This window comes from Trachypithecus francoisi, unplaced genomic scaffold (assembly GCF_009764315.1).
Source record: "Trachypithecus francoisi isolate TF-2019V2 unplaced genomic scaffold, Tfra_2.0 Lachesis_group2, whole genome shotgun sequence".
NCBI lineage: Eukaryota > Metazoa > Chordata > Mammalia > Primates > Cercopithecidae > Trachypithecus > Trachypithecus francoisi.
Genome location: NW_022681465.1, coordinates 143319567 through 143329416, shown reverse-complemented (window position 1 = coordinate 143329416; position 9850 = coordinate 143319567). Strand labels below are relative to the sequence as shown.

Sequence of the window (9850 nt, the reverse complement as noted above, 5' to 3'; positions counted from 1 at the left end):
TTGAAGAAAACACTCCTTAGGTCCTTCTTTTCTGCTTGTTCTTGGTCACCTACAATGGGAGCAGACTTAAGGCAGGATTCATCAGGAACTACAGGAGTCTCATTGGCAGGAAAGTTGGTGGTGCCAGCAGCTTGAAGGAAGCTCTGTGCATCCCTTCTTCCTCCCTGGGCCAGGTGATATTGAATCAGAAGTAGGGCAGATACGATCAGGTCCTTGGCCCAGGAGTCTGAATCACATATAAAATTCTCAGGTTTCTCTGGGGGATATGGAGGAGGGCTGAGGTTGCAAATAGCTTCAGGGTACTCAAAGGAAATGTCTGGTGAAGGCTTACACTGTGCGTTGGGAGCTTCAAATGCTGCATGCTGGAAACCTACAGATTTACATTCTTTCTGTTGACTTTTATGCCACAAGGTGAGCCCCTCTTTGATAATGTGTTCACCCAGAGTTTTGGCACAAGTCTCCTCCTCTGATTTGGGTTCAGAATACATTTGTTCTCTCAGTTTAGTTTCAGATTTCATGGCAAAGTTCACATTTCGGTTTCTAGGATTGCCCATGCCTTTCACAGAGATGAGGGAATGACTCTCAGCCGTGTCTTGGGCTTTCCTGACATGCTCAGGGACTTTCTTGACAAACACTACATTGTACAGCTTCCTTAGCATGGCATCCATGATATCTGCGGCCTTCTGGCTTCCGTGAGTGAAGACAGTTCTTTTCACAGCCGAGACAAACTGTGTGTCCGTCATGAGGGTCCCTGTGATGCTGTGGAGGTTCCTCATGAAGGAGTCGATGAGATCCGAGACCACATCTTTTGCATGCTTGAACAGAACCTTCTTCAGGAGTATGGTGGCAAGCGTGGTGTCTTTCACTTGGATCTTCAGTGTCTTCATGATGGAGACCATTATATCGGACACCACACTGTTAGCATAGGTCATGATCCCTTCACTAACAGAAGCTGTAAAGTCATCAGGCCCTTCCTGCCCGCGAAACCTCTTTCTCTCCAGAGGAAAGAACTTTCCACCCTCTCTGGCATAATCTCCATTACGAGATTCAAACACTTCCTTATAGAAGAAAGACTTCTTAGAAGCAGGCTTGTCCTCTGGACCCTGTCTTTCTTTGGCGCGCTCCTCGATCTTCAAAGCGGACTTGTATTTCAAATTTGGGGGACTTTGTGATGATCCTGAGGCTCTGTCTCCAGAGCCAGGAGCCTTGCCTGGGGCAGCCTTCCGGGAACACTCAGAGACGGTCTCATTCACAAGCTCTGATGCTACCTGACTGAGGCTTTTGGTGGGTGGGGGTTCATTCCCCATGTACAATGACTGATGGACACATTTGTTTTCAGAGCCATCGATCTTCTCATTGATCTCTTTGCGGGCCATGGCTATGACTAGATTCGTGAGGCGGTTAGCATAGAAGGAAACTTCATCTACCGAACTCCCATTGCCCAGTTGGGCCCTGGGGCCCTGGCAAGGATTCTCTTTGCGAGTTATCTCAAAATGCAGTCTTTCTGGAGTACCCTTGGTGGTGTTGTAATAGTCTACAGAGAAACCTTTCTGTGGGCCTCCTGAGTTGGACGTTTCCCCACCAAATGATTCTCCGGGTTTGAACCTAACATCTTGGAACTCTGCTGTACTTTTCTCCAGGTCTCTGCGGAGCCAGCTGAGCACTCTGACAGGATTCGTGGAGGTGTCCTTAAAAATAGACAAGGATTCATCTGACTATAACCAAGTAAAGATATGGGATATTCAAGACAACCTCAAAGTTTAGTTACAAATGTCGTCAGCCCTCTCAACATTGCTCCATCTTGGCAATAAAAGTAACCATTTATCGAGTACTCACTGTGTATCAGACGTTGTTCCAAGCATTTTAAGACTATTATCTCATTTAATTAGTCTCATAATAAACCTGAGATTTAGCTCTTTTATTATCCTCATTTTACAGAGGAGGAAATTGAAGAACTGAGAGGTTAAGTTTGTAACTTATTTGAAATAATACAGCTAACCATTGATGGAGCAGAAATTCCAGCCCTGGCAGTCTGACTCCACAGCCCATACTCTCAGCTAGTGCATTATATTGCTTCTAATGACATAAATCTTTAAGGTCTGATAGTCTGCTATCAGGCATCCAGCTCCATCCATGTCCTTGTAAAGGACATGATATCATTCTTTTTTAATGGCTGCATAGTATTCTATGGTGTATACGTACTACATTTTCTTTATCCAGTCGATCATTGATGGGCATTTAGGTTGATTCATGAACAGAAAACCAAATACTACATGTTGATACTTACAAGTGGGAGCTAAATGGACACATAGAGGGGAACAACACCCACTGGGGCCTTTTGGAGAGCGGAGGTAGGGAGGAGGGAGAGGACAGGGAAAAATAACTAATGGGTACTAGGCTTAATACCTGGGTGATGAAATAATCTGCACAACTACCCCCATGACACAAGTTTACCTACGCAACAAACGTGCATGTGTACCCCTGAACTTAAAAACTGAAAAACAGATCTGACAGTCATCAGCTAGATAGAAGAGTTAGCATTTGAACGGAATCAGATGTTTTCCTGTTTTAATATTAATTGCTATTTTCTATGGTTTGCCTGTTTTTATTTAGACCTTATTATAAGTATAGTTTCCAAAAAATGAGAAAATTCAGGGAAAACTGTGCATCATTAATCACTTTGCCAGGTTGCACAAACACTATCTGGATATGTTAAAGGGCTTCCAATGGACTGACATCATTTAAGTTAACAATCTGATTTATAATTCAAGAGTTAATATGTATGGGCAATTTATTTGTTTTGTGTGAATACAGATTCTTTGATGGACACTAGCTGTGATAAGCATATGAACACGTTTACATGTTTATAATTGTACCATCTGCATGTGGGAAAAACTCTGAAACATAAAATAGCATAATATATATGAAAGTATCCTATTTATTATCAAATGTAAAGAAACACCGTAATTATTGGAGTTCATATGTCTATCTGAGAATGACCACAAATATTGCCCACCTTTAAAGAACAATTTGGTATTTTTATTACCAAGTGCCATATAGTTACTAGTTACTATTTGTGAAGTACTCGTAATGTTTGCCAGGCACTGTGCTAAATGCTTTACAAGCACTATTTTGTTTAATCCTCATATTCGCCTCGTAAGATCGGTTTTATTCTTCCAGTTTCACGGGTAAGAAAACAGAGACTTAGAGAAGTTAAATAGTTTGCCGGGCATCTCACAGCACGGTGGGGTTTCATATTCAGATCCAATTCTGATCCTAAAATCTGGGCTCTCCACCTCTACAATATCCTGCTGTGCTTTGATTACTTGGAAAGAAAGGAAAAGCAGTTGTGCTAGTTGTCTGCAGGACTGGTTTAAGTGGCTTGTTACCATGTCGGAGTTAAGGTCCATTGTGCTTGGTTCAAAATTCTCCCAGTGGTTCTCCTAATTAGAATAAGAGCTACTATACGGGGTATCTTGTGCTTTAGCGGAAAACCACACATCATCTATAGCACACCCTTCCAAACAATCTGATTCTCATTCTCTTGGAGCTATTTTACAACTCTATTAACTGTAGATAACTGACATCAATGCAATATAATTTGTGTCTAGACACCTATAAGGGGAGGGTCGACTGACTGCCTCTCCCACTGTAGAGAAGGTCAGTTTTGCCTCCAATGGCACGTTCACTTCAATATCTCCAAGCTATATGTGTCTTTTGAACCTCACCAGTTCCTTGTTAATAAGTTAAATAAAATCTTTAACACATATTCATTTTTATATATGTATGGGAGTCATTATTTTACCCTTCTTTGAGAATTATCTTTTAACGGTTTTGGGAGTCTTCCGCCAAGATGCCCAATAGATCCACCTAATGGAGATAAATGTCCTCATGAGACAGGTGCACCAGGTGTGTCTTTTCTTAGCCCCCAGAGTGGCAATAGAAGTTTGCAGACATTCGGTTTTTCTAGTTCTAATTTTCCTCTCCACTAATTTTTTTTTGGTTCTCATTTCAGTTTGTTTATGGCCAATTGGTGGCAGCAATGATTGCAAATTTGATTTTATTGTCCGACCATTTGGTAATCCCTTTTGTGGAGTCATGATTTATAGAGTTATATCCTCTGTTGGGTGCGAGGCAACAGAAAATTTGTTTTGACAGTATTTTTTGTCCACCTTAAGTTCATCAGTTAAGACATTTGTGCTCACTTGGAAGAAGAAGTGCTCTTTGATATCTGGACAAGTGAGTTTTATGTTTCTGGTTTATTTTTGACACAACGTGTGGCTGAAAGTTTAGAATTGAAGCTATAAACTGTCTCTGTCAGTGTCTGTATTGCTATGTGTCCGTAATTCAGAAAATGTGTCTATAATTCAGAAAATGTTAGGTGTAAGCAGCAATGTCTTCCTCCAGAGAGTATTCATGTGTTATACTACGAAGTCTCTTAAAGGATGTTTATTCTGATTGGTACATGCTCACACACACACACACACACACACACACACTTATGTAAATTACATATTCTTGATATCCCTCAAAAATGAGGAAATCAGGCTCTTAATATTTAAAATATTCAAAGGGAACGCGAAGAAAAAAAAGTATTTTTACGGAACCTACCTCAGAAACATTTTAGAAACCCAAGTTCACATAAATTAGGTAAATCTTTGGCAAATAATACTAGTTGAATAATTTTGGTTTAATAAAAATAGCTATGTCTTTTCTTATTTATCAATGTTAAATATTATACAATTGTATGCTTTTATTTTACTTTGATATGCTTTTCATACAGGTCTACAGATCCAAAAATGCCAGCATTACTTCTATTTAATGTTTAAGATTATGAAAAATGTAAATTTGCATTTAACCAAGTTCAATAATCATTCAGACAAACTTTATTTCAACAGTTATTATGTTTTGTAGGATGTCAGCCTAATGATAAGTTTCCAACATCTTTATATAACTTAAAACACTGGATGCTATTATATTGAGTTAATGCATATTCATTGGATATGTAGATCATTTCTAAGTAAGATGGAACACTGAGACATTGATGGCTAAGCATAAAGTTTATATGCTTTTGCTTATTTTTTTTATCACTTATAGAGAGGTTATATCTTTAAGTCTGTTAATGAGTCTATTCATCTTCTCTGCTTAAGTGGTATAAGGGGTGTATGTGACTGGAGGAAGTTGTCTTCCTCTGCAGTCACGAGTTCTACTTACCTGCATTTCAGCTGGTGTGTGATGTTCCCAATTACATACTCCTCACCCCTAGTTTTTTTGTGATATAGAAAGAGGGTATATTCTGGCCGGGCACGGTGGCTCAAGCCTGTAATCCCAGCACTTTGGGAGGCCGAGACGGGCGGATCACGAGGTCAGGAGATCGAGACCATCCTGGCTAATACGGTGAAACCCTGTCTCTACTTAAAAAATACCAAAAACTAGCCGGGCGACGAGGCGGGCGCCTGTAGTCCCAGCTACTCGGGAGGCTGAGGCAGGAGAATGGCGTAAACCCGGGAGGCGGAGCTTGCAGTGAGCTGAGATCCGGCCACTGCACTCCAGCCTGGGTGGCAGAGCAAGACTCCGTCTCAAAAAAAAAAAAAAAAAAAAAAAGAAAGAGGGTATATTCTTTCATAATCATAACTGTTAACTTTGGGTTAGCAGTTATGATTAATATTAGTGGTTGAGACTATTTCAGAGAAGTCGAAATGTATACCTGTTTGTTTTCTAGGGACTGCAGGTGAAACCTGGTGGAGAGCATTTCTTAGGCTTGACCTCCTAATCTCAGGACAGTAAACAATAGAGGGCTTTTTTTTTTTTTTTTTTTGAGATGCTCTGAAATGCTTTTTTTTTTTTTGAGATGCTTTTTTTTTTGACTTGCTCTGTCGCCCAGGCTGGAGTGCGGTGGCGCAATCTCTGCTCACTGCAAGCTCCGCCTGCCGGGTTCATGCCATTCTCCTGCCTCAGCCTCCCGAGTAGCTGGGACTACAGGCGCCGCCACCACATCCGGCTAATTTTTTTGTGTTTTTAGTAGAGACGGGGTTTCACTGCGTTAGCCAGGATGGTCTTGATCTCCTGATCTCATGATCCGCCTGCCTCGGCCTCCCAAAGTGCTGGGATTACAGGTGTGAGCCACAGCGCCCGGCCAATAGAGGGCTTTAAAAATCCAATCTGAGATTCCTTATGAGAACTTCCGGTAAAGCATACTTAAGAAGGCCTATCCAGTTGCTGCACCTAAGTAAATAATCAGGCCAAATCTAATGAGACTAGCTTCAATTTGTGGTCAAGAATAATCTTACCTTGAGATTATTTTAATTTTTATCAAAATGGGGAAGCCTACAGGGAAAAAAAGTTGTGCTTCAATAGGAAACTAAGCATTGTCTACAGCCTATCGACTAAGTATTGTCTTCAATCTTCCACATTACCTGATTCTCAGTCTGTGGGAGCTATTTTACAGTTCTGCAAGCTGTAGATAATTGATAGCAATGCAAAACAACTCTTGTCTATAGTTGTGAAAATTCCGTCTAGTGGAAGTCTGGTTGATTTCCCTTCCCCATTGTGGAGCAGGTCAGTTTTACTTTTGTTTGCACATTTATTTCAATATTCCTGATCTGTAAGTGTATCTTTAAAGAATTCTCCTTTGAACTGGTGGTAATACCTAACCGATTTCCTCACTAGTGAGGTAGGTACAATCTTTCATATGTATTCATTTTTGTCTCTGTATCGAAGTGATAATTTTACCTTTTTTTGAAAATGATAACTAGTTATTTACGAACAAGCACATCAACTTGCAAATAGGTGTGTTTCCATAATTGGGCTGTAACAGTGCAGGAAAGCCTTACTAGGGTGCCTAACCCCTCAGAACCACTAAAAGGCAAGAGAGTGGAAAAGATCTAGAATCATAGTAACAGTGAGGGAAAATACAGACACAGACACACACACTCACACTCACACAGAATTCAGGCCTGGTTATATCAGCACACACTCAGACATCCTGTTGTTTTCTGCCAGGCACTGGCTTTTCAGCTCCTCTCCATTCCTAAAAGTAGGAGGGTAGGGGGGAAATCAACATCTACTTCTTTAGAAATCATCTTGAGAAGTAATTGTTCTTGATAATACTTTAATTGGACAAGAGCCTTCAAATTGGCCTCCTGAGCACAGCAGGAATGCATTTCTCTCTGCCTTTTAGAAAATGTGCCCACCTTGGATTGTCTAAGAATGCTCTTAAGGTAATGTCAGAGAATCACCTTAAATGTTCCTCACCAGCAGGTCAGCACTTACCCACTGGATGCCTCTTCAGGATCCCTATTCAAGTTCCCTTTCAGTTTTGTCCCAGCCTGCTCCCTGCCAGGTGCAGGAGAGCAGGGAGCAGCTCAGGCTCAGGTGGACAGAGCTGTGAATGGTTCCTGCCAGCAGCCCCCTGCGTCCTCAGGGCAAACAAAGCACTCAAAGGCCTGCCAGGGCTTCAAGACTGAAGAGCCTGAGGAGGAACAGGATTCTAAAAGTCGTAGGCATTCCAGCAAGAGAGAACTGGGGAAGCAGGGTTCCCAGACCCACTCAAACCACAGGCAGCTCAGCTTCCTCATCTATAAAGTTAGGATTCCCAAATATGCCCTGCCTAGAAACAGATACCACTTATTGAGCTTTTTTTTTGTGCCAGGCACTGCACTACACGTGTTTGCACACGATTTTTAAAGAACCCCATTTGGCAGGAATAACTGTCTCCATTTTATAAAAGGCAAAACTGAGGTTCCAAAAGGTAAAGCTGGTTCACAGAGCTAGTCCTGGTTCACATAATTAGCAAATGGCAGAAATGTCACTTCCCAAATCCCATGCTCTTAGCTACTGGCTGGCTTCCTTCGGCTTCTGTTTGGGAAGATAGAACTGGTAGTGAGGAAAAATAATGGCAGAGCCACCAGAATGTCTTCATAATTTGCCAGCATCAAGCCCAATCTAGCTGGAACTCTGTTTCCTCACCTCCCCCACCCCACCCGCGAATTATCTCCCAACCCAGTTGCAGACTTTCTAGACCATGTTCAGGATCTTAAGACAAGAAGTTTAGTCCCTGAAGGCCTCGGCTGCCACCCAGCCCAGCAAGGACACTGGGCTCTGAAACAAATGTACCAAACCCATATCCCATCATCAAGACTAGAGATTTTTAAAAACAGAAATCTGAGATGTGCTGAGGGATTTGGGGAGTGGGAAGTGGTATCAGAATTTAGGCTTCGAATGCTTCTCTAACAGCAATAGGAAATGTTTGTCTTAAAGGCCTAGAGAAATGGAACTGTATGATAAATTTGGGATCATGATAAATTTGGGATCACAACTTTGAAGCCTTTCCTGTCTCTTCATCCTTTCTGCTGGAAAAAATCATTCACATTCTTCCTTGTTTCTTGCTTTGCCCTCACACAAGTTGCAGGGTGAGCTCCTTTTCCCTTGTCCTTCCTGAATTCTCAAAATTCTCAGCAGAAGAAAACAAGAAAAGCACACAAATACCCAGTCCTCTGTGAGAAAAGAAATCCTTATACATCTCAGAAATTGAAAGATATTCTTTTATCCCACATCAGATCAGATATGTTTCCAGTTGCAGAAGAGAACAACCAATAACTTAGGACCTATCAACAAAGAGAGTCAAAATCCATAAAATATGTAAAGAGATTTATTCTTAGCCAAATGTGAGGATCATGACCTGTAATATAGCCCTAGGGGATCCTGAGAACCCAAGGTGATTGGGTTACAAATTGATTTTATACATTTTAGGGGGGGACAGAAGTTATAGGCAGACCTCAATCACTATGTGTAAGGTGCACATTGGTTTGGTCCAGAAAAGTGGGACAATGCTAAGTAGGGGTAAGGGAGCAGTTTTCAGGTCATATTTAGATTCAAAAGTTTTCTGATTGGCAACTGATTGTGGCAACTGATTGAAAGTGTTAACTTATTATCTAAAGACCTGGAATCAATAGAAAAGAGTGTCTGGGTTTAGACAAGGGGTTGTGGAGACCAAGATTCTTATTATGTAGATGAAGCCTCCAGGTAGCCAGCTTTAGAGCTCTTATCAGACCTAAAAAAGTGCTAGACTCTTAGTTAATTCTCTCCTGGATCAGCGAGAAGACCTTGAAAGGGAAAGGGATTCTCTACAGAATGTTGATTTCCCCACAAGAGACAGCTTTGCAGGGCTATTTCAAAATATGTCAAAGAAATATATTTTGGGGTAAAACACTTCAATTCCTTTCAGTGCCTGCTATTTGACATGTGATGCTATACTACAGTCAGGTTGGAATTTGGTACCTTATTGCTACAAAGAGTCTGTTTTGTCAGTCCTAAGATTTGTCTTTTAGTGTTAATGCTGGTCACTTGTACCTGAATTCCAAAGGGAAGAGGATATAATGAGGCATGCTCTACCCCCACTTCCCGTCATGGCCTGAACTAGTTTTTCAAGTTTACTTTGGAATGCCCTTTGTGGAGAGTGGGGGTCCATTCAGTCAGCTGGGGGTTTAGAATTTTATTTTTCATTTATAAACCAATTGTAACTCAGCTGTCAGCTGGAGCCTCTCTGTGCTTGTCATACAGAGAAAATACAATGTAAGCTCCTTCAGAGCAGGCATTTTTGTCCGTTTTCCCCCTGCTGTATCCCCAGTGCCTAGAATAGTGCTGATATGGTTTGGCCGTGTCCCCACCCAAATCTCATCTTGAATTGTAGCTCCCATAATTCCTATGTGTCATGGAAGGGACCCAGTGAGAGGTAATTGAATCATAGGAGTGGGTCTTTCCTGTGCTGTTCTTGTGATAGTGAATAAGTCTCATGAGATCTGATGGTTTTATAAAGAGAAGTTCCCGTGCACAAGCTCTCTTGCCTGCT

At 41.4% G+C, this 9850-nt stretch overlaps 1 protein-coding gene across 1 annotated transcript; it reads right to left on the bottom strand.

The window, feature by feature from the left end:
• Nucleotides 1–5: 5 nt before the first annotated feature.
• LOC117066108 (A-kinase anchor protein 3-like) lies at nt 6–1707 on the bottom strand (the record flags this gene model as incomplete). The annotated part of the gene is made up of 1 exon (XM_033181566.1): nt 6–1707. A coding segment is annotated over exon 1 (1371 nt), but the record flags the coding sequence as incomplete, so codon positions are not given.
• Between the last annotated feature and the right edge of the window lie 8143 nt (nt 1708–9850).